Here is a 26,378-nt window from a genome sequence, read left to right on the forward strand (position 1 = left end):
GATAACGTACCTTTATTTTTTACGCTATCTTCATTTAAATAGAACGAAGACAGATACAGCAAAATCGATCGTATCGATCGGTGGCAGTGTGTCCATATGAACAAATAAATTCGCGATCGATATTTACGCAGACGTAGAATATGATGACTAGATTATATTACGTTCTTGCATTTTTAATCGCGCTTAAACACAAGAATCGAATACAAGAATCCTTCAAAGATGAAACAAAATACACTTTTCATCAAAATAAACCGTCGCAATGGACCCAATATCGCCCGAAAATCGCGATCACACAATATAATCTTCATTAATCCTTCTTTCTTCCCAGAGCTTTCTTACGTAATACTTGCAAAACACAGTTAACACAAGTGTTGAGATAGTTGTTTTTCGAGGCTATATTATACGCAGGCATCTATTTAGCATTTCGAACACTCTGCAGTCTTGCAGCAACTTGCAAAGACCCGAGTAATATCGTCATACGAGACTTACTTTGCTCTCCTTTCTGAGAAACACCATCACATTGTAATAAAAAAAAAGAGACTATAATTGTATTTAAGAATTCTAAAGAGAATTTAATTTTACTCCGTACGAGAAACTCTCTTCATTAATTTCTAGTTCCTAGATGGTTCCTGAGATCGTTCTTGATTAAGGGTACATCATTTTTTACCCACGCGAGAGTGAAATAATCCCGTCTGACGATACTCTGAATATCCAGTAATACTCCTTCGCGATTCTTTTCGAGAGCGATACGAAGGCATAAAGATCTCCGGCTCGACGTATCTGCATCGCCATTTTTCAAAGTGTCTTTTAACGAGTATACATCGCTATCTCCAGGGATAGCGCACAGCAGAATAGTTTTGGTCCTTTCCGTCGCTCCGTCGCGTTGCCGATTGTCGTGTCTCTGTCTTTTCGTTCGCGGCTGAATCCGCCCGAGAGCGACCGGAGGATTGAAACCGGTATAATTTCGACGAGTTCAGTTCCCCAGTGCTGCAAGATGCGGCGAAATGCGCTGTAACAGGACGTGGTCGTCGCGTTTTTCATTGTTCGCAGATGGAAGGGAGAAAGAGCGGGAATATGAGATCGGACATAGGGAATACAGGAGAAACGCTGCACGTCGTTCGTTCTCTTGAGAAATGCGCAAACAAATTTTTCGGATGACAATTGGTCTGTACGCTTCGTGTCCACGCCATTGGAATGCGCGTATTATCTTAAATCGTAATACGTGAATGTGTATGTCGCACAAGATTATAAACTAGCTTAATTTCAAGGACGAAAACTACGTGCACACGTATACACACGCCTGCGGTGTCTCATATTCCTGCTGCCTCTCCTCTAAACGTAAGGATCATTCTCTCGCCATGCTAGGCGAGGTCTGAGGTCGCCGAAACTATTAGCTTCTCGAATATTTAATTCCCGAGAGAGCGACTGGGCGCGTCGTTTCCCCTCTCACCGCGACTCGCATACACGAGGATGATAAGGAGGAAGTGAAAGGGAGGAAGGAAAAGAGACGACATCTCCGACATCCGGCGCTATCGCTGTCGCATCGCTTCGAGTTCGATGAGCAACAGCCGGCGGAAAGGATGGACGCGAGACATCTTCGCGAGATCGGATCCACCGCCGCGGATCCTCGAGGAAGGCCCGTTGATCCGTCGTCCTTTCAGGCCCCGTCTGCGTCGGATGCGTCGAGGATCGCGCGATGCGGACGGTCGAGGTGGACAGGATCGCGACGATGGCGACGGTGAATCGAACGTGCCGACTCTCCGAGGCAACCTGCAACAATAATCGTCCGTCCGACTCATGGTGCGATAAAGCTAATGCGTAGATTGCATCCGACATGCTCGATTGATCTATGGACGCGTCGTGCACCGGGACACGTGTCCCGGGATCGTGTCTTCTCTCTTTCTCTCTCCTCAAGTCGTTTAGTTATGACAAGTGATGCCTATGCATGCGATATCGATTGTGCAAATCGTTCAAGGGAGACTTGTTTATGCATTGTTGAGTAATGCGCTGATGGTTCCAAGACAGAATTACCTCGAATGAAATTTACACATCTATCTCGAGCAGAAAATATCGATTTTCGGAAGAAGCATAAATTATCTTTTCGAAATTTCTTCACGTTTAAAATTACCTTAACGCGAGAAGTAAATATATTTCTCTCATTTCGCAAATCTGATTTCTCCAGAGATCCGTATAGCCACGCGATTGTAGAGAAGAGGTACATTTAACCGTTTCAAAAAATCATATGTTTTTTCGCATTTCTGCAAAATATCGTCATATATCACGTAGGATATATTTATAGTTTTTGCATAAAATTAACGTTTCTTCAAAGGTAAGGCTGGCCATATGTATAGCGCGTATATCACGTCACAACATCGCGGTTTGATATCAGTTTAATGGGAGTAAATCCGCTTAATGTCGACGATACGCGTACGCGTATCGCGCGCATATATCACGTAGGCGATCGGCGATACGCGCCGACGAGAGTCTTCGCTTCGGAATTCAATATGTTTCTGAGTGCCAGTGTCATAAAGAGCAAGTTATTCAACGGACACCCACGCGAGCGCGCGCGAAAGAGAAGGGACGAGGGGAAGACGCTCACCTCGATCAGGCTTCTTGAAGCTCGCCCTTCACTCCCGGCACGCCATGGTGATGCCTCGAGGCGAGTTTGTTCGCCAATTCGTGCATCACATCTCTGTATATCACGGTGTCCAAATTCTCGCCTAGCATGTAGAGGAGAAACCAATCGCCCACCTTGCTGCGACGCACTATGGTCTCCACAGCGTCCCTCCGGACCAGACGAAATCTCATTCGCAACAGGTAGACCCTCGTGCGCGGCGAAAATATGATCAGGATCTGCGACAAATATGATTATATCGCGCGTAAAGACGAGCTCTCGAGTGATAAAATTTTAAACAAATTATAATAACATAAGCAAATGAAGTGAATAAACAAATTATTTTATCATCTCGTAAAGAGATAAGGAAATACTTATAGATATTGTTACATTTAAAGAAATGCTTCGTTAAGTACGATATGAAGGAGCAATTGCATTTCTTGTTTCACATCACAGATATATTTTGCAAAATAAGATAATGTTTGGATCGTACTGACCCTGTACAAAACCGTAAAGAAACTGAGCACGCCGAGGAAAAGGAACCAGAACCAGAGGAAAACATAGATCTTCTCGTTGACGACGTTTAAAGGCAATATACAAACGGCGTCGTGCCTCTCAACCTCTCCGCTGACGCCGTACTTGTAGAAAGTGCATTTGGTCATACGTGGAAAGACGTAAATCATCGGGTCCACTCGGTCTTCTTGATCGGATTCGAGGAATCTGAGTACGTCGATACCGAAGGTCAGGAAGGCGCCGTCGAAGAAGCGATTCATTAGAAACATCTGACCTGCGACAACGTGCTCGTTGCTTTACAATTTTACATCGTAACTTGTGCTTCTTTCTCCTGAAGCGCAAATTTGACATTCATAAAAGACACAACTTATGATGTACAAAAATTTGCAGTTAAAATAATCAATCGATTTTCTTCTATATATCAACTAAAAGAGAAAAATTTCTTATTTATGTTAGATTTATGAGAAAAATTTATCATATATAATAATCTCATAAGAACGTATGTTATACATATGTGGATAATTTTATTTCAAATATTTGTTTACTACAGGGCAAATAAAATATACAGTGATGCTTCTGTGTCAATATTAAATACGAGAAATTTTTATTTTATTAATATAATTGAGTGCATGAGCGAAATAAATAAAGCTCGTTCTGGGCTCAAAATTCAGGATAATCAAATATATATAATTGTGTTGAAATATTTTGTTTTATTATATTTTGTTTTATTTATATTTGTTTCTTAAAAAGTGTGGATTTATATAATTTCAAATTTAATTTATACACGTTTCCATACTTATTAATCCACACATGTAAAGATTATACATTCATATCCATCTATAATATATTGATTACAGTTTATATCGCTGGTTGATCCGAGAATAATAATAGACTTCGTATAAAATTGACGAACCATCGCATCGTCAATCGGGCAGTCAAGCTTGCAAGCAGTTGGCCAGCTGTATCGCTGCCAACTTTTATCGTGAATTGAATTCATTCATTCGCTGCTCATTACACGGATGTCTGCCTTTTTCTCGATGCGTGTACATGTCTATGTTTGTGAAACTAACGCGGACAATTAACACATGTTCATTGAACAAAGTCATTGAACTTTGCTGTATTTTAGTGTGTCTATTAAATAATTATATTCTATTGTGTATTGACCATCGATGGATAGATTCAAAGCACGGATCAATGGCCAGTCAATGACTCATTCCAATATTCTCTGAACTAATAAAAAAATTGGTGCTCGCTGGATTCGTGCATTTCTAAACATGGTATATTATATTAAATAATATTGAATATAATAAATTAAATAATAAATTTGTGATATACATTAGATATCTTCGACGTATATATTATAATAAGATGTGAATCTTTAATAGCTAGATGTTGCCTAAGATTGGCATCGTAAATATTTCTCAAGTTCAATTTCAGTTTGTATAATATAGTTTTGAAAACAAAATAAATTATTTTATACATCTACGTAAATATAATATCTATGCAAAAGATTTAAAAATTATCTATATTTTTTATTAATGTGATTATTAACATATATTTTATTTACACTATAATAAAAAATATTTAAGATAAATTTATTCACATATATATAACATAGTTTCGAAAGGATTTTTTATACGACATATTTGTCAGAAATCTAACACAATAATGATTTCTCCTCTTTGGCTGTATATATTATAGAGTGTTATAATTTATTTTTCATCTGCATGTTTGTTAGGAAATTCAGCATACATTTAATTATTTTAATCACGATGCGCGCTGTGTGACTACCTTTTTTGAAGTCGCCAAGAAAACAAGAGGAAAAAATGTGCAATATTTTTTAAAAGTTTTAATTTAAAATATTTCAAACATATAGCGACAAAAAAATAACAAATTAATCCCAGTTGCGTACATATGTGTCTTTAATAGCGAGACAACGAAATATTTTAAATATGTTTTTCATAGAGACAATATATTTATTCCGATCGTAAACAAAAGATAAGAAGAAATATATGTGTTGTCTAATGGACTCGCGAAATTCCAAATTCGTTCAAAACACGGCGAACCGAAAAAAGAAGAGCGAATTACTCACCGATCACGTTCAGCAGCGCGAGGACCTCGCATAGATAGTACCTGTAAGCCCACCAATTATGATAGCGGAGGTTCTCCCAAAGGTAGTCGAGTAGCATCTTCTTCTTTTGCTTTTTCTCCACCTCGGAGCATAGCCCGATGTCGAGATCCATCATAAGGGCATGAATCTTACCACCCTCCCATCCCTTCCAGAGCCAACGCGGAGTATAAAAGAGGATCGCCTGCGAGCAAAGTGCCGAGTGAATAAATACCGGTGAATCGACCAATAACTGATACATTAGAGAGAGAGAGAGAGAGAGAGAGAGAGAGAGAGAAAGAAAGAAGGAGAAAAAGAGAGTGAGAGTTCTGGGGGAGGCGAACCTACTTACATGTAATACATAATCGATGCGAAAGAGCACGCGAAACAAGTTATCATTATAGTGCCTTGCGCCAATAATTGCTGATTAAAATGCTTGAAGAAAAAAAAATTCCTTCTAATTTATGAACTTTTAATGAAAAAAAAAAATCGACAGCCATTCAACTCCTTTTAATGAAAAGTATTGCTGTTTATCGGGATTATTTATGTTATGTAAAATTGCATAGTGAACGTTATCATTCATGGCATAATTACAGTCCAACGAGTTAAAAACAAGATTTAATTTGTGGTTATTTTAATTACTAACTTAATTGGTATCTTCATTTTGCTGGACTCTTTCTCCTGACGTCCCAATATTCCTGGATTATACGACATGTTTACGAGAGAATTAAATTCTACCTCAACAAGTTTTTATCATAATATGTAGTTAATCATAATGTTTTACTACTGTAATTTCTCTTTATATTCAATAATATTTAACGTCGGGGGCGCGAGGGGAAAAAGAAGAGGAGCTGTTGATAGCCGCGTTAATTAAAATCGGAGCATTCCTATCTCATATTAGAATTTCTGAAACGATGTCAATGCACTTATCGAGATCATGACGTGGGGGTAAACCCTTTCTCACAGTATATAAAGCTCTCTCTGGCTTATCGCCAAAGACCGCGGGTTGTGCTTGCCGTAGTACGCGATCGAATATAGATACGTGCGTGCGTTACCTCTTACGACGCGTTGGCGACTGTTCAGAAAATTCTGACTAAATTACAATTTACGGAAGGTGACATAGACTCGAGATGATTGTTAATGAAAGTAGACGGTATATACGTATTTAAACCGGAGCTTTAGGGTTTCCGAAATACACGCGTCGCGAATTACATTGTTTCTGAGAAACAACATGCTAGTTTAATTTGAGGACTAATGTGTACATGATGATATAATTTTATTATAGGGAATATGAGTACATGATGATATAATTTTACTATGGAAACTGATATGTGCTTAATAGTATAATTTATTATGAGGACAGTTTATTTTTATATAAATGACATATATAAAATGAAATCATTTTTTCAACACAAAAAATTGAGATTCCGCGCTTTATTTAATTTACCAAAAATTCAATAATTCAATATGATTTTTTCATAAAATTATTACATGTACAATAGTATGCATATCATTATAAAATATGCAGAAAAATTAATATTTTATTATTTAATTATTTAAAGTAACTCTCTTTCGATAAAAGATGTGTGTGCATGTGTGTATTCGCGCTATAGCAATTATTTTCAAAAGTTAATTATACGTGAAAAAAAATTGTGGCTACTGAAAAGTGCCAGTAAATTAAAAAATACAGATAAAATAAAAACGTAATAAAAATGCGACAATATAATTCGTTTAATAATTTCAACATACGTGATTTACACAAGAGCGACAGGAGTAGGTATTCAGAATGGGTGGTCTGATCTCGCTCTTGACAAGATTACGAAGAAACGTAAAACAAACGTGCATGTCAAACCGATTACACGACGATTCACAGCTTTTAGCATTATCACTAGGCAACATCTGTGTATAAAGAGAAAAGGAAACTGTGTAATGAAAATAAATTTATTTTTCTCTTCTAACCAGAATCGAATATGGCATTTGCTGCCTGTTAAAGAGACATTTGTATTTTTCTGTCATATGTATTTAAACCCATGAATTTGTAAAAAATTTCTTTAGATGTGTAAATTTAAACACATTGTTGAGATAGACAGAAAAAGAGAGACAGATATGATATCTATATTTTTTGAATAATATAAGAAGAAAATAATATTAAAGTCTATTAAATTTTAAAAGTTTATTAAATCTTTAAAAGCTATTAAATCAAGTCTTAAATTTGACATTTGAATTCTCACAAAATTATATATATTTTCTAAAAAAACTAGCAAATTGAATATAAATTTGAAATTGCATTCTACGATATATAAATCTTATTTTTTAATAATCTTGTAAAGTATAATATAAATATAAAAAAGTTCATTAAGACTTATCTTTCAAAGTCGTTTTTTACAATTGTTAAAAGCTTAACACACACATAGCTCTATTATTTAGTCACAATAACTCATGATAATAAAGCAAAATAAAAAAAAAATTATGAGATATGCAGCAATCCAGCGCAATCATTTACTATAATTATATATAATGTGAGTAATATCCATTTCTGAAAGGAAAGAATCGCATACATGCTTCGCACATGATTCTCGGCCGATGCAGAGAGGCCCATGTGTCACGTTAACCCCGAGTAAATTTAGCTAAACAAGGCGAAAGAGTTACAAGCCTCCGAGGAAAGGAGGACGAAGCGAACAAAGAAGTGTTATGTATAGCTACTTTTAACGCGCTTAAAAATAAGCATGTAATGTAAAGCAATTAATTTTTTCCCGATGCTGTCAAATATAAATATCTTTCTTCTATTTAAAGATTTTGCATTGAATATAATCATTTATTTTTGAAAATAATCTGCTTGGAAAAATTCTAAAAATTTCTTTATACATCCATTTTGTAGCTAATGTTCTAGAAAAATTTGAACTTTTAGATTTCATAAAGTTTTTCTGATAAAAGATAATTCTCTATTTCTTTTCAATTTTATTAAACTTTGTAATCTCTTTTATTTAATAAAGATATTTTGTAGATTTAGATATTAGCAATATTATAGATATTTCGTGTTGTGCTTTGTGTCTAGAAAATATATCTAGATGCGCAGTAGTCAATTGTAAAATAAAAAGCGAAATAAAATTTTCTACTTTCTATATATTTTCAGTTTTATTAAACTTTATAATTTCTCTTATTATTTTAATGAAGATAGCCATATCGTAAATTTAGGTATTAGCAGAATTATAGATGTTTTGCGTCAAACACTATCTAAGAAATATATCCAGATGCGCAGTAATCAATCGCAAAATAAAAGGCGGATGCGCGATTAATCAAAGAACGAGAGAGTTGTATGAGCCTTGGACGCATAAATAGAGGACTCGAGGAAAAGAGCGATATTGTACGTGCGCGAAGACGAGTAATACTCGAAGTATGGGAGGCGGAGGTACGATCGAAGATAGCATCGAAGGTACATATGCATTTTAAAGGCAGAAATATATCTGTAACCTGTATTTATGAATTGACGTTATGAACAAGGATTATCAATCACGGATAAACGAATATACGCATTCGCCGCCGATTATATATCGCTCTTCATATTGAGACTCTGGACTATCGCAAATTCTGGACTATCTTAATTTAGATATAAACGCTTCGAGCACTTTGGCGCAATCTCTCTCTCCTTCCAGTTATTAATTTTAAATAATTTTGATACTCTTTTACGAATATCGCTCCTATAAATTTGAATCCTGATTAATATCGAAAGGTATTTTACGCAAAAAAAGGAGACTAAACAAAGAAAAACATTGCTCGAGAAAATCGAATTATCCAACAATATTTCTAAATTCAATCGTTGATTATAGCGACAACTAAAACATGATAAAAGGGGAATAATATAGAGAATATTCGACGAAAAAAAAGAGGCAACATAGGAGAGAGGGAGAGACAGACATCGTTTCTTACTTGCAGTAGCAAGAAGAAGATAACCCACTGATAGTATTTGTGCTGCTTGACCAGCGGGTGGGGCGCATGGCCGTGCACCCCGTCGCCCTTGCTGTTCGACACCCCGGGATAGGGCACGGCCTGGCCCATGCTCAAGTTGAACGCGCGCACCATGCTATACGTGGTGTGAAGCCAACAGAAGGTCTCCAGCACGGCCTTGTCCACGGAGCCGCTTGTTTCGCAATGTATCGGCGAGCCGGAGATACTTTTGCAGGCCAGGGTGAGACAACCGGCCAGCAGCACTGCCACGGTAGCCCGATAATGAAGCCGAAACATCATAGAGTCCTCGGCGATTCTGTGCACCTTAAAGAGCGATCGAATCGCGCCGAATAAATCGATCATTTTGAGCATCAACGGCATATTCGATGATCGGGGAGCGAGAGAGAGCTGGGCCTTTCGAGTCCATTCGATGTTGTTTGTTTTCCCATTTGCTTTTACAGAGTATTCTTATTTTATATCAAAAGACGAATCGCTCTTAGAATTTCCTTGTGGATTTTCTGGATAATGAAAGAATAATATTTCAATGGAAATATATCTCTCTCCTTTGTACAGATTTATCCGACTCTTGGCAGGACATTAACAACATTAACGGTAATCTTACTTGCAAATTGATTCATCGGATCCGGACTTTCGTTTTATTTTACTATTAAAACTAGATCGCGCGATTATTGTTTTAGCTAAATTGCCGGAAACGAATAACGAATGAATCGTTGTAAGAGTACAATTACAGTCGTAAAAGTGGACCACCCGTGTAGTTCACTTCGTGCCCTGCGTGCTTTTTGAGTTTTGAAGTTGAGCCAAAGACAAAAGTGTGTATCGTGTGTATTTAGTAAGCATATAAACCAAAATAAAAGTCACACGATAGTGTTGACTGATTTTTAACTTTTCGTTGATTTGCTTCTCTCCCTTCGATTATTTCTTTTCGAAATCTTTTCTCATTTTTTTGTCATCTTTCCGATTTGATAATGTTTCGTTTGAGAAAGAGAGAGAAGAATTTAAAGATCGTTTATTTGTAAAGTATATTGGTTTACTTTATTGTACAATTGTATCGACGAAATAAAAATTGATACAATCACCCCATAAATATAATATGTATCACACAAAAATGTAGATCAAACTATTTACTTATTGTTTTGTTTAATAATTTTTAAAAATCACTTTATATTGCTCACATCATACACACATCTTGTTCGTTTTTTTACTATTGTTATAGTTAACATAATGCACAATTTTTTTCGCTTTATTTTAAAAACGAAACAGCATTTTAAAAACTTGAAAGCTTTCGGCAAAATGTACATGAAAGAAAAATTGAAAATGAAGTCGGGAAAAAAACACGCACGTGTGGCTTGAATACAAGCTGTTAGAAGACTGACTGGACTTGAGAGGCATCCCTTGACCTCGATATTAAATACATAAATTGCAACATTATCTTGCAAGTATCGAGGCGGGTCAATATGGCCAGAGGCTGATCGACAGAACATTAGGTATATTATACCGCGATCTGATATACGTGTCTGATATGGTGCACAAATATTTGCGCGCAGATTTCACATGTATAACAATAAATAGCTTCACTTTGTTTCAAAGTTTGCAACGGACTAGTAAAGTTCAATATCACGTAACAAGATTTCATAAGCTTCAAAGTTGTGCGTAGTAAAATTATACTTAAGGCTTAACGTAACACGATAATATATCGATTTGCAAAATCAAAGAAAAATTTAATGAATCCCGATACGCTATATTAGTGAGCTTAGCAAGACGTAAATATTCTTTTATATAATATCGTAGATCATAAAATATTTGAGTCGCACTGTAAATTTCACGTACGCATCGTTAAATCTCCGCGATAACGTGTTGAAGAGAAGACGTCTATTTTTATCCCTAAAATCCAAGAGAGAGAGAGAGAGAGAGAGAGAGAGAGCAGATTCAAGTGAGATAATATAAACGGCTGTAATTTATTCCCTAAAATTCTTTTATTCTTTCTCATTACGTTACATGACGCGGCGACATTATCGAATAAAAAAAACGAGAGCGACGGGTCCCTGTAAAGCTCATCGCTCTAATTGCATCGCGGAAAGTACAAGGCGGGGTTCGACAATCGCCATCATCGAAAATATACTTAATCGCGCGTGTTACGAGCGCGTATTCCGAGCTACGAGATTAAACGCGCCATTATCACGTGTAAAAGCACACTCCGATGAACCGAAATGTGCACTTGCGAAACCGCACTTGTCATCGTCCACCCGAACGACGAAAAAAAATAGAAAGCAATAAAAAGCCGACAAAATTGAGATAAGATATTCGTGTCGTAATTAAAAATAGTGCCTTTTCATCGACTCCTTTAGCGAGCGATTCAAAATAATCCTCGTTATTAACGAGATTGTCGAGTCAAGAAAAGGATTTCGATTGATTTTTTTTATCTGTATTTTTCATTTATTTTATTTTTAATATTTTTGATACATATTTTTTATAACTTATATAATTTATATAATTTATATTTATTTTAATTTTACGCGCTCTTTTCCCATATCTTTCTTTATATGAGAGTTTGGTTACCGAAGAATTGAAATGATTATGTTACGGGAACGATAATATGAGAAAGAAATATACGAAGTATACAAGCTGGATGAAAATCATTGTTCGACAGTGAAATTAGCTCAACGATAATTATAGAAGTGTTGGCGGGGATATATCGAAGAAAGGGGAATACACATCAGTGAAAAAAGCGACTATCCGACTGTTAAACTATAGTTTGCTTTGAGACGCCGGGTGAAAAAACACACGGTAAACGCGAAGGGAGACGAGGAAATAGAAGGAGAACCTTCGTTATACGAGAGAATTTACGTTTTGTAGGCTGTCGTCGGACTGAGTTTATTTTGAGACATCAATGCGAGTAGCATGAAAGAAACGCGAGAGAGAACATAAGAAAAAATACTATGGATCGCTATTTCAGGTGCACGCCACACCATTAACTCGTTTCGACCTAACTTCGACTACAACGTGTTCGCAAGTCGCTTTCATTGTGGACTGAAATCATCGATAAATGCTCGATTTCACGTTAAAAAATTTTTATCGCTTGCTCAACGATATATTATTCGTTACGATATCGATACATTTTCTGAGTAACTTGCGCGTTATATAACTAGGACGTTCCTAAACATGCGAAAAATTTCGGGGGCTGATTTCTTGCGTAATTTCTCGAAGAAAAGCTCAGATGTGCCAATGTCCTAAATGGCATAGTTTTTGAAATACAAGGTGTTAAAATTTTAAAAATATTGAGAGGCAGTTTTATTCCGAATTTTTTTGCACATATTTAGGAACATCCTATATACGTCATCATCGGGTTAAAGCTCATTAGCTTCCACGTAAACCGGATCGCCTGTGCGAGCCGTCGTACGGTTTATCTCTCAAAGCAGAGGCTAAAAGGGTGAAGGTGGAGCGTCATTGATCGAACACGTCAAGGCGATATCACAAACGATCCTCGCAATGGCAAAGTTTGATGCATTGTTATACTTAAGGTTTCTTTCTTGGCAGTGGACTGGACAATAATCCGTTGCAAATAATATTGCAAGTCGCTCGAGTTGAGCGAAATGATTGACGAACGAGTAGGAAGCGCTTATGAGTGCAGCGTTAAAAGCACCATCGGTGCCATTTTACGACCCCGTATGCGAACCGCACATTTGACGTTAAATGTGGGTGCTTGATGTTTTGCTCGTCTAATCGACAGACGTGTATTCTAAAAAGGTACGGGGTTGAGTAGCACCCAGTTATATCTAACGTTATAAAAAGAATAAACGTGCATATAAATCTTTGAGCAAGATCTTTGCATTAAATATATTTCGTTTGTGTGGAGCCATTCGTATATGTGTGGACAATTTTTTAAATATTTGTCACATATTAGAAGGCTATGAAAATGTAATGAATCAAAAAATAAGATATTTTTAGAAGATAAAGAGATTTTATGAATTTCTATTTAAAAAGATTTTTATTTGCAGCCGACAGTTCGTTATCATCAAATTATAAGAAAGTTATCGGGAGTTTTAAATATTGACAACATCGTGCGTTTTTATTCTTTGCTGTTATTTACACAAAATTGCAATAATCTCGAATCACGTGCGTTAAATAAATACTTGGAGCTTAATAAATAATTGATTAGATTCGAATTGAAAACGCTAAACGAAGAAAGTGAAATGTTACCTGGAGAAACAGCATGAAACAGACCCACTGGTAGTATCTGTACTCTTTTCTCTCGCTTTCGGGATACGATTTAGAGTTGTCGATGCCGGGAAAGGGCACTTCGTAGCCTTCTTTCTTTCGATAGGCCGCGGTTATGGTATACGTGCTGTGTATCCAGCAGTAAGTGTTCAAGACATCCTCCGGCAGGTCCTTGCTGTGTATGCAATCGATGGGATTGCCGACGTATTGGCGGGTGGTGACGATGAGGGAGAATGCTATCAGCAGGATCACAGTTAGACTGTAATGCAGGCGGAAGACGGCGCTGTCGATATGAATATGCGAGATTTTTATAAGGCTCTTGAGACTGCGAAATATGTCGAGCATCTTGGTATCGAACGATACCAAGGACGGCGAGAGGCTCGGGCTGCGCCGACCAACGGCGATCTCGCAGTATAACGTCTCCAGGACTTCTTCTAGATCATACTTTTCCTCTATATCTTCCACCGTTTCCAGTTTTGAATCTGTTTAACCGGGTTAAAACTTTCCCGTCCACTTTTCTCACTTTCCAGCGCAGCACAAATCAAAATTCGAAACCAAGATCGCGAAGACGCGAATGTTCGCTAAAAATCGCTAAAAGCACGCATTCTCCTGTCCACATTTCCCAACTTCAACAGCGCGTCTTGAGAAAAGATTTCACTATATCACTTGTCTCATTTTCTTCAATCATCGTTCCTGCGATCATCTTTGGTTTATGAGAAAAAATATGTCTTTTGATCAATAAAGAGAAAGACGTACAACGATATATATTTTGTATGCATTGCTTCGGCGATCACTCTTTGGCGCATTATTAGCTATATTTTATAAATTCTTTGGTCGATCGAAAACTATATGAATCACTGTTATTCAACTTACATACTACTACTTTGCATTTCATTCTTATCATTACAAATACTGTCTTCTTAAACAGTGACTATTATCCATCTTTGGCATTTATTTTTTAAAAATTTTTAAAAAAGTTTGCAAAAGCCTCCGAAAAGAAATATGATACAATCGTATCATATAGTGAAAGTTTCTCTTCTTTCTTCGCATTTATTCCATCATATCTTCGTCTTTTTTGAAATAAATTTCTTACACAAACAATTCTTCGATCGCTGAATCGTTGACGAGTCCCTCCGAATAATTCTTCGAATAATCGTATTTTATGACAATAATCCTGCATTTCTTCTCTTATTTTTATCACACATTCGTATCGTAGTTTCTAATTTCGATTGTTCGAGTGTATAGATAATCAACATTCGACATCATTGTTCGTACAAGCAAAATTGTCGATCTCGTGAGCTGTCAAATCGAGGAATAGGCCGAACGAAATGTAAACTCCTAAAGTACCATATCTCGCGATCTCCCTTTGGTATTCTAAAGAAAAGCACAAGTATCCAACTCTTTACGACTTTGCTGTCTCTCAAATTATATAAAATTACATCGCGCACGAAATTAAGCCATTAAATATTGACAAAAGTCCTTCGCGGTTTACCGAATTTCACTGCGATATTTTCGGAGTGTCCATGAAAGAGAGAGGAGAAAAATCTTACGACAAGTCTCGGGACCTTGCATGTTTCTTACGTTTGATGTTGCAATAAAGTTACCGTAAATTTCTCATCGTTCTTTTTCTTTTTCTTATTCTCGCGAACTTTTCTTATTCTCGAGAAAAGGGAGCGCGGGAAATGATTAGTGTTATCGAAAATCCAACGCTGTCATCGTCAAATTCGGAAGCGTCGGACTTTCATGATGCAAAAAGAGAACGGATAGTGACGCGTCTTGGAAAATTTCGGAGAAAGCGCACGAAAATACCCGCTCGCAACTCATCGCGTTTATATATGCATCTTCTGACCGAAAATCTAATTAAATCAGACAGTATAAAAAGAATGTGTGTCATAAAATGGCAGAACTTCTCTGAAAGTTTTCTTTCTTAAAAGTGATTAAATTACGCATAACATCAAGTATCGATATTCCCAATATAATTCTTCATGTATTGTCAAAAATAGCACACGTATCTGTTTTTGAAAAAATTAGGATCTCTCTGATTAATTCATAAAAAAAAAAAATAAATTTATATTCTTTCCACGATATACGTGTGATTTGATTAGATTTGATTGGATTTTTTTAGCCCCGAAAAAAATCAGATTCTCCGGTTATCAAGTAAATCAAGTACTCGATTTAATTCTATTTGACAAATTTACGAACAAATTTGCGCGCGAGCGTGTTATTTTCGCGTTGATTTGTTTGCTATTAATTTCAAGATCAAGTACGAGCAGGTCGCCTGCTAATTTCACGATAAAATATTGTCCCTTACAAATCTGTGCTCGCTCGTGAACCGGCGAAATTATCGCGTACGTTCCTCGAGGCGACGCTAAACTCGGAAACTTTACGCTAGTAGATGGAATGTGGATGGAATTTAAGTAATTTCCTTAACAAAGAAAGAGAGAAAGAGATATATGTACATCGTTACATGTGTATTCAACGCCTCCTGAGGAGGCTCTTTGTTCAATGTTACGAAAGTATAAGGGTTTTCTTCGACTCGGTAAAGCTGTGTGATGCATTGGGTGTGTGCCAAGATAGGATGCGCTCGCTGTAACCATTTTAGAGTTGAAACATTTTTGGGAAAATAAAATGTTTTACACTTGTTCCCGTGCTTACTCGCGTGGACGTTTTATCGATGTTTTAACGAGACGACTGTGTGGAATAGAAATGAGAAACGTGCCAAAATTATCAAATGGTTCAAAACATCGAGAAACGATCTATGTTACATTAAGAAAACTTTTCAAAACCAAATGTATATTCTGAATATTCCTCGACATGAGTCTCGTACATATCATTGGCGATGATTATTCAGGAAAAATCCAGAGAAATAAAAAGATAGATTACCTACGAATATTTGTCATAAAAATCATAATTGATAATTACTAAAATAATAATTGAAACTAAAATACTTTTATCAAGCTAATTGTATCTGTCAAGCTGTTATTCATTCATGATGTGCGAGTACAATTCTGTATACGAATCAACTTAAAAGGATTTCCCAAATAATTTTAATTAACAATTACACCCGCATTAAATTACTAGAGTCGGATAGATAAAAAAATAGAAAAACCCTGAATCAATGCAATATATTTTCCTCGTTTCTGCCAATTAATTATCAATTTCCTGTTAATCTCGCGCAGCGAGATGGGTAGGCGCAGATAAGACGTTAAAAATCTTGAATATTAGCGTCGTCTCCAAAGCGGATATCCGGCGGAGTCCCGCCTTTCTTATTTGACTTCGCGTAGATGAGCATCGAACGGCGGCGCGTAAATACGCGAACGTCGGGAGAAACTTTTTCCAGATGCGGCTGAGCGATAGAGAGTATCGCGCGGATGATAAGTGAGACAAGTGGTACCGGCGGATACACAACGAGCACGAGGATTGCGAAGTCTCGAGCGAAATGTGCTCGAGGGGGCCCTCGCTTTATTTATAACCGACCCCTTGCGTGCGCTCGCGCGCGCGCGCGAAAGAGCGCGCGAGGGGTCTCTCGTAATTTTTTTTTCCTCTCTTCTCTCCCCCGGATCCCATTAATGCCGCCAGCCGGCGGGCTCGAAAAGCGAAACGATCGAAAACTCCGCAGCAATTAACGCACCGGCCACTTCAAAGGCCATATCTGCCTCGACGCGAGCCCCGTCCCGTGCGTCTCGTTGCAAAGCGGGCGCGGCCGTCCCGAAAATGAATTCGGCCTAAACGCGAGAAAATTAGGAGGACCTGTAATTCTCCGAGGCGTGCGCGCTATTCTATTTTAGCGTTTACCGCATGCGACTGCACTTTGCTACTACAGGCGAAATCGCCCGGCGGCGGCGAAGTATGAGCTCGGAAATACCTGAGGGCAAAATGAAGAAAGAGAGAGCGAAAGAGAAGTGCACTCGCACAGGGAGAAGATTTTACAATGCAAATGACGTGAAAAATACATATCCTCTTGCAACACTTATAAAGCGCTGAAATATAACGATATTCAAATATTTATTAAATTTCAAATTATGCATCTCTCTCTATTGTTGGCGATTATTATTTGTTAATGTATCAAAATACCTAAATATTTCATTGCAATATTTCTTTGTAAAATATAATACGTATATATATTATTAAATTAAATATATTATATATTATTGAATTAAAATATCGTGGTTTTTCGTGTAAAAAAGTGCAAAAATATGATGCAATTTCACGCTATTAAATAAGTGGAGGCTAATTGTTAGATCTTCAAGAGATTCCGCTAATCAATTAATCATCTGTTGCGCGAGAATTCGACTTCGATCCATGATATTTCTGTTTATATTTCTGTCGAAAAATGTTTTCGCTTTAAATATTTAATACGATTGCAAGCGGAGCGCGAATGAAACGCGAGTCTACGCGAGTATCCCCGCAGTGCAAAACGAATCTTTAATGCCCTCTGCACCTTCCTGTCCCTACAAGCTCATTCAGAATGTTTATCATCTGCGTTCTTTACAGAGGAATTAAGTATGGATACCATGCCGTCCTGGCTTTTTCAACCATGTACCTTTAAGATGCCATTGCAGGCATACCTTGGAAAGTACCGTTGGTAATCGTGCAAAGTCCTTCGGATCTTGCTGGTATCATTCGCCAGATTTTATCCGTCGCGATATTCAAAGAAGTTCTTTCTTTTGCAGAAAAATCTAAGATATAATTCGTAAAAGACAACTCAACTCGATAACTTCTAAAAAAATATTAATATATTATTACAATATTTTATTGATTTTTATTAATATTAAGAAATACATTATTAAAATTATTTGATAAAATAGCAGAGAAATAAAACAGTATGCATTATATTATCAATATGCTATATTATTATAGATATTACAAATGTGCAATAATTATGTGTAATTTTATAAAAGGTAATATAAAAATTTGTATATCGAATAAAATTAATTAAACAGAATGAATAGAACTGAAAGAAATAAAATAAACGAAATAAAATTAAATTAAATTAATGCCTTATGTAGTTGGGAGTTAATTATGAAATGTACATGATAAAAAATGTTTAAAATGTACAAATGTACAAATGTACAGGCCTACGAGAATAATTTTTTTTTGTTTTAATTTTTTACGAGTGTTTTTTTTTTAATTTTTAATCCTAGTATATAAATCCCGATTTTACTTAACACGTAAGGATTTTTCATTTCAATTAAAACATTAAAGTTACTAAAAATATTTCTATATATTATTATATTACTACATTACTATATATTATTATTTTAATATTAAATATTAATATTGAAAATTATTATCAAAATTAAACAATGACATAAAAATTAGACGTGTTGGGAAAAAATAAATTTGATGTTTGGAATCGGTGTAAAAAGTTATAAGTATTCAAAAAAATTCTTCGAAAGCGCCAAATTTTCGCAGACTTGTGTAATAAAATATATCAAATGAAATTATATGTTATAGAATATATTAAAATATATTAAAATAATTTATATGTTATAGATTTTATAGAGAGAAATCAAAGCATGTGTCAATGACTTTTTTGTTACAAGAATCAATTATACCTATTAAGCCTAAATATGGCAGCAATCAAAATATCCACTTTTGCATGTATAAAAACACTAGCTTAATGGTACAGCTCCAAGCTATACTTTCTGAGGTACTTGAAAATATTCTTACTACTTTTAACTCATACTAGATTACATATGTTGTAACGGTACTTGGAATATTTATTAATGAAAAACGTCAAGAGCAACGGAAGTAATACATCACCGTTAATAGGTGATACTCGAACAATCGCGAGATGACCTATATAGGGAGAATGTTCGCGATTTCGTAACCAGGATTTGTGAATTAACTGGCGTAGTAAACGTATTAGGTGTGTAGTTTAAATAAAGCATAGACGGCGATTAAGAGATTAGATCGTCTGAATCTATCGTCACGTGCTTGCTTTACCACGTGCGAATCAAAGTATCTGCAATTACGAATGAAATTCATGACATATTTAGAATCGTGAAAATTAATATGAATTAATGAGCTCAGTATTTATTCCGAATAAAGTGGAAATAAAGGCGTGCTTTATCTTCGTATTTTGTTCCCTTTTATTGTTCATTTTGACGTAACGCATAATTCATTTTCCGTTATCGAAATATGTCTAATATAATATTGTCAGGGAAATATATGAGAAAAAAAGGAAGCAAATAAATTTCCTTTCTACATAGGACACAGGATAATTAATGTAAATATTGCTCCATCCGCAATCATTTGCAGAAAAAGAAAAATCACTATCGATTAAAAACACAAATGCACTTTAAATCGAATATAATTCAACAAACTTACAAATAAGAACCGAAAATTCAACTGAGAGCTTAAGATATCCGTGCACTACGGAGGATCGCGAATCTTCCTTGTTCTGTCATTCATATGGAGATGACTTCTTATTCCTCGAAAATTCCATTAGATACAATGCTCGAACACTATGAGGGTGCAGCAACATGGAGATAAATTATAAATTCAGATTATAAAAATGAAAGTATGCACAAGTATGCCTGCCCTCAAAGCTTGATATGTTTATGCCCCAACTTTTTATGATGAATTTTTTCTAAAATTAATAATCTTAGAAACATGTATTATTACTTTATATTCTCTCTCTTTCTTTGTTAGGTAAATCTTATTTTATTATTAATAAAAAGAATTACTTAATTTATATTCTCTGTGGAACATAATAAAGAAGAATTATTTAATTTATTCTCTGTGAAACATAATAAAGAAGAATTATTTAATTTATTCTCTGTGGAACATAATAAAGATATAAACTTTACCTAAATGAATTATAAATTGCACTAAATATCTCTCAATTTTTTTGGCTCTTAATGTTGTAAATTGCCTTTTTTTCTCAAAATTAATTTTTTCATTCTTAGTTTAATTCTTTAACTATTTTTCGAGATATTGGAAAAGTGCAAAATTATTTACACGATAATATCAATCCTTTAGATATAATAGTTATGCTTATATAAAGTTGATGGGTTAATATATGCAATTATTTTCGTAGTGACGAGATTTTAGATATATTAAATATCACGTGTATAAAAACATTTGCTTAATTTCTGTTAAATGAATAAAAATAAAACTATAATATTTGTCCTTTCTATTGCTTCGCTTCGCTTTACGTTTTTATCGAAAACAACGAAAACTACAGCAGTGTATCTTTACATCCACGTTCGACTCCTTTTCAGCTGTCGTAAAAAGAGCAAAGTTTACTGAATACATTATAAACTCTGCTAAACAATCATGCGAAGATAAAAAAAGCGAACATTTTCGCACTTTCGCGCGCTTTCTCTCTCAAATTACTCCCCCACAATTTCTCTCACAAAGGAAGACCGATAATCCAAACACAGGGATCGCCGAACGAGAGAACCGAGGCCTTTTGACCGATACTCCAAACATACGAAGCGAGATGAGACCACGCTTGTCGAGTCACTCTCGCCACGCGCGTTCGCGAGCAATGCATCATCGTGAACAAGACTCGTCCAAAAATATCCGAGAAGCAGTGATCGCGGTGAAAATAAATATAATTTATTATCTAGAAAAAAAAAGAAAATTCGCATTTTTCGACCCTGTAAATGGAGAAAACGCTCCCGATTATGCCGATCGTCAGGTATGCCTTGTTACAAGTGTCGATAGCGATCATTGCAGCCTCGATTTAAAATCGCAAAATTGCACTGTTTTCAACAATAGGAAATTTTTTCAAACATAAATCATAATTTTGAATACAGCGAAATGTCACATTCATGTGACATAAATTGTAAACTGATGTGACAGTTCATTTTATAAACTTTTATTATCATTCACTGTATTCGCCGTGATACGATGTGACATCAGCGTACGCGAAATACGCTGCTGCACAAAAACCCCCGATAATCTCGCGCGAACAAAGTTTATCCCGACGTCCGTAGTTATTCGCAAAATTCCGCGCGAGCGAATTTCTCTCGAAATGCGACACGCGACGAGAGGAAGGTTTTCCACCTACGTTCTCCAGCGACAATGAAACTCGACAAGAGAGGGAGAGAGGAGATCGAGGACGATCGGAGGCGATCGATCGATCGACGCTTGTCACATTCGATCCTATCCCGCGTCGAGACGGCGTCTTAGCCCGGCGACTTCCGCTTCCGGAGGTGCCTCGCGGCGCGTCGCGACAAGGACGATCCGACATTCCGATCCGTCCGTCCGATTTCCCCGACTCCGGGATCAATCGCGGATGATCGCGGCGCGCGCGGCCGCAGGTCGGAAGACCGGAAGCGACGGACGGTCGGCGGAGGAGGCGACCCGGAGGAGACGCGAAGCGTCGCGTCGACGGCCAGCTGCGGCCGCAGCGTCGGCGGCAGCGTCGGCGGCGTCGTCGTCGTCGGCGGCGTCCTGTCGTCGTCCACGCTCTCGATTCCGTCGCGCGTCGCGTACGCACATCTCCGACAACGACTTCCGCGCACCCGCACGACTTCCCGACACCGCGCGGACGGACTCGCACGCACTGGCTCGCACCAACTCGTAGCCGGGACATGGCACCTCGGGCTTGGGAGCCGGAGACGAGGAGTCGGCCCGCTCCAGGAATAGAAACGCCGAACCGAGCGCGTTCGTCTCGTCGGAGAGAGAGAGGCGAGATGAGACTCCGCCGCCGCCGCCGCGCATATCCATAAGGTACGCGTCCCTAATTTAAGACCGATTAACTACGACGTCGATTAACTTTAATAGACATCCTATCTCTGTTTTCCTTGTTTTTATCGCGCACCAAACGAATACGCGGCTTCTGAAAACGTCTGGAATCCGCGAAACGATAAGACTTTGTAACGACGATGCGTTATTACATTAAAACGTTGCGTTGAAGTAATTCTATGATTATTATCTCCGAGGTCTTTCTTCTCGATCGTAATGACTCTGAATTTTTTTTTTTTTTTCGTGGTTTTGCGGAAAATAATGATCATGCGAGCCTTTACCGCTTATTACAGCAGAGCTTCATGTATTTCGTATCTAAGAACATCGCTCGCTATAATTATCATAACATTTTATATGTTGGGGAGTATATTTTGCAATGCAACACGCATGACTTGAAGGGGGAGCGCAATCACGCGATCGAGGTAAGATTGTCTCGCATCGGGATTCGAACATTTCGAATTATACACTTTCGTTTCACATTTTTCGCATCGTCAAAAGTCAGCCCTGCGAATCGAGCGAGCGGACCGACGTGTCAATTACGCGTCTGATTGCAATTAATTAAATTAATAACCGATATCTCTCGGACTGACGCGCTGTTCGCGTGCAATCCAATCTGTCGAATATTTCGTATCCAGGTTTTTTTCTTCTTTACATGACTAGCATCGAAAAATTCATGAAATATTATCGAGGAATTGTCATAACGAATTGATCAAGGCACTGCCATAAGCTTATCCGACAGCTATTCGAATAACCGGCAGAGATTGTCGTTTTAAATCATGAACGACTAATTAATCGAATTATATAATTATCTGGTGCAAAAAATGCAGCAACAACGACGGTGCATTCGCGATGCGTCAGCTGGCGCGTGAATTAATTCATTTATTGGCTCTCTTATGCGGCTAAAAACGCTCATTTATTCACGAACGTCTGAACGATATATCGTTACTGTAACGTTGGAAAACGCATCGTCCTGTTCATTATTTCGCCGTTAATTAATAAAAAAGACCATTATCTTTATATCTATTCCATAAAATATGGCATAATATAATATAATATGAATATAATATGAAAAATTTTCTATTTCTATTTGAAAGAGAAAGATAAAAAAAGAATACGTTTTTCTTTTTAAAAAAGAATATATATTTATTTAGAAATTTAATTTTTATTTTTTAATAATATAGTTTCTGTGATTTTTCAAATTTCTTAAAACGTTATTGCGTTTTCCCTTGATATTGTGCAATCAAATAGTCGGTAATTTTAGTCGAACAACATATATACCGACGCAGATATCGACCATTTAACAGATGTTGAGCAGAGGGCGCCTATAACAAAGCCATCCAGTTGTCTTTCATAAGCTCTGCTATTTATTCAAGTGAGTTTATATTTCTTATATCTTATTTTCTAAAAGATTAATTTATCATAGATATAAAATGTAGTTAAAATATATAAATCCTCCTTTTACAACATTATCACAAATCCGAGATTTAAAGCTGAAATAAAGTTAAATAAAAATTGCAAAAAACTATGGTCAAAAGTAATCTTATTTCGACAAGCATTAAAAATATAATATAATTGCTTTTTTTAATATAAGAATAAATTGTATATTTTTCGATAAGATAAAGCTTAGAATTTACATAATTATATTTTTAAAGAAATAATAATTCAGAACATCTAATTTAAATTTAAATGCATTAAATTTGAAAAACATCTATAATTGATTTTGCCTTGTTCGGTCTTGTTTAATTTAATTTTATTATTATTTTAGCACATTTGTCGAGTTTCCGGCCAATTTTGCCGCATGCGTCAATCGATTAATCAGCGAAGTTAATTTTACAAGATTCTCGTGTATTTCTCACAATTTCTTAATTAGCGATAATTATAAAAAAACATCAGGAGCATCATGATCATCATTGCTGTGGGAAATTTCGATAATTTTTTTTGCCACGATATGTGAACATCGCAATCGTGTCATGCGAGTAATAATTCTTACGTCAATCGTTCATGTGTAAACCATATGTACCATGTGTAAATAATGTCACTCGTCTGTCACGCAACTAATTATAAACGTGCGTGAATCGTTATAGCAGATGCGCTGGAATTACAGCGCGTCAAATGAAGCCAAACTGATTGGTTCTCTGTGAAAGATACGTAAAACATGTCGATCAAATATTCTATAACGTATTCTCTCTTTCGCTAAATAATATTTTATTTTTAGAGAGGAATACGCGCCACGACGTGCTATTTCTTCAATTGAATCGCGTTCCTGATATCGTTTTATCTTAACAGTCAACACTGATGCCACTTGTGACACTTGAAAGAAAAACACACTGGCTCGCTTAAGAAATATTTAAATTATCGTTAATTTAATATAAAAAAATACACAAAAATTTTTGATTACGGCTAATTTGTTAATTTCTTTCCTATAACTTTTTGTTTAGATTATATGTCTTTTTTTTCAATTTCAATTGTATAGTTACAGTCTGTCTGTGTAATACGTAACTTATCAGTTGAGGTTTAATTTATTCACAAGTAAACCTGGAAAAATGCGTCATCTAATTGTTTGAATGCGGTTGCACGACACCTATCTAAATCGCAAATGCTAGAAGTATTTTAAAACTCTTTTTATGTCACATGCCATGCATTTTTATGCCATGTATAATGCATGTGTCTGGCAAGATGTAAGCAACAATCCTCTTGTGCACAATTTAATATCTTCTACTATAATAATATATATTTCTCGCTTTTAAATATCTTGACAAGTTTTGTTAAATTTATTATTTATAACAATTTTATGTGAAAATTAAAAACCCGCTTATTCTCATATATAATCATAATTTATTTATTAAATTCAAACTTAGTAAAATAGAAATCAATTAAAGACAAGTATTGCTGAATATATTTTATTAAATTTTAAAATGTAGGGAAAATATCGTAAATTATTATCAAGAAAATACAAAATTTCCAGTGTAATATTTATTAATTTTATGGCAACTCGTATACTTTAATATATCCTACATTTCACAATATGATGCAATAGGCGGGTCCAGTTAAAAATTTGCATTAGTATTGTGAATCATTTTTCATTTTCTTCTACATAAAAAGATGAGGCGTCAAATTTACTTAAAATTACTTCGGCTGTCATCACATTGTGAAACTATCTTATAAACCTTTAGCCTCATATATATATGTAATCTGAATGTCGGGATGTGTACGGATCTCAACTATAGGTCGCGTATCGACAAACGTGGCGTTGAAATCTCCGCATTGTCCTACATATTACGCGAGAAGCAAAGAAAAAAAAATAAACTCTCATGTTTAAATTGTCCAGAATTTAATCTTTACACACCTTTACTTGTATAGATACAATCAGGCTTGTATAATGTATAATATATATTCTAATATATATCCTAAAAAGTTATAAACGCGAACAAAATCCACAATTCTAAGTGGAAGTCTTATCTCGGCAACGTGTGTTGTCCGTGGAACACAAATGGGCAAAAGAATCTTGCACAAAATGCACCGATGCTCGAGAACGAACAAGCCGGCGATAAAATTTCTTATTTTATTTCTCAATAATTTCTATTCCTTTTTAGTCTCTCAAACGTGTTACCACATTATGTATTTATCACATCTTACATAAGCTAATAGAATACAAAATATGCACATATAAGTGTAACTGATGTATGAACTCTGAATTGATTAAGATAAAAATACTTTACACGTGAAAGAGACATACTTTTAGTCACCGCGAACTTCGTACAGTGACCATTACTAGTCGCGCTAGGCCGTGTCGCGGTTTTCTTGCGGTACAAGATGACGCAATCTGCTGGCAGCGAAAGTATACAAACGCACGAACGCGTCTGGATATAGCTTAATGTAAGAATAATTATTTCTCCGTATCAGTTACAAGGAAAAAGATATGTTTTAAATAGAGATATCCTGTGTATAATATATCGGATATTTTCTATATAATACTAAAGTCCTCGACCTTAATTTCGATGACAGATTCTACGACAAATTCGCAGTTGATTTTTCTTAGGAAATATTACAACAAAGTTGTATTTACTTTTATTGCAACTTTTCTTTTAATGCAATATTCCACATGTTTTAATATTCAAGAGATCACAAAAATTTATATCTTTATATAAAAATAGAAATATATATTCATATCATGAAAATTTAGCAAGCTTATGGAAAAATTGAAAACAAAAAGGATAAGGTCGATGCTAAACTGTATCGCTAAAATTAAAGTTGATACTG

General features: G+C 35.9%; 1 protein-coding gene across 3 annotated transcripts; it reads right to left on the reverse strand.

Annotated features, from left to right (window-relative positions):
* LOC105253645 (innexin shaking-B) lies at positions 1–21,978 on the reverse strand. 3 transcript variants are annotated; one of them, XM_025408615.1, is made up of 6 exons: positions 21,439–21,978; positions 14,509–14,789; positions 13,398–14,118; positions 5,220–5,439; positions 3,112–3,401; positions 2,605–2,853 (listed from the first exon to the last, which is right to left on the reverse strand). In XM_025408615.1, exons 3-6 carry the CDS (start codon positions 13,758–13,760, stop codon positions 2,605–2,607), a joined length of 1,122 nt encoding a protein of 373 aa, XP_025264400.1. In that variant the 5' UTR covers positions 13,761–14,118; positions 14,509–14,789; positions 21,439–21,978. The 3 variants fall into 3 exon arrangements, with proteins under 3 accessions (XP_025264399.1, XP_025264400.1, XP_025264401.1); XM_025408614.1 differs by lacking the exons at positions 13,398–14,118; positions 14,509–14,789; positions 21,439–21,978 and adding exons at positions 1–1,770; positions 9,162–9,560 and having other exon boundaries at positions 2,600–2,853; XM_025408616.1 differs by having other exon boundaries at positions 13,398–14,789; positions 21,435–21,978.
* Between the last annotated feature and the right edge of the window lie 4,400 nt (positions 21,979–26,378).

Source organism: Camponotus floridanus, unplaced genomic scaffold, assembly GCF_003227725.1.
Source record: "Camponotus floridanus strain SB8 unplaced genomic scaffold, Cflo_v7.5 scaffold22, whole genome shotgun sequence".
Taxonomy (NCBI): Eukaryota; Metazoa; Arthropoda; class Insecta; order Hymenoptera; family Formicidae; genus Camponotus; species Camponotus floridanus.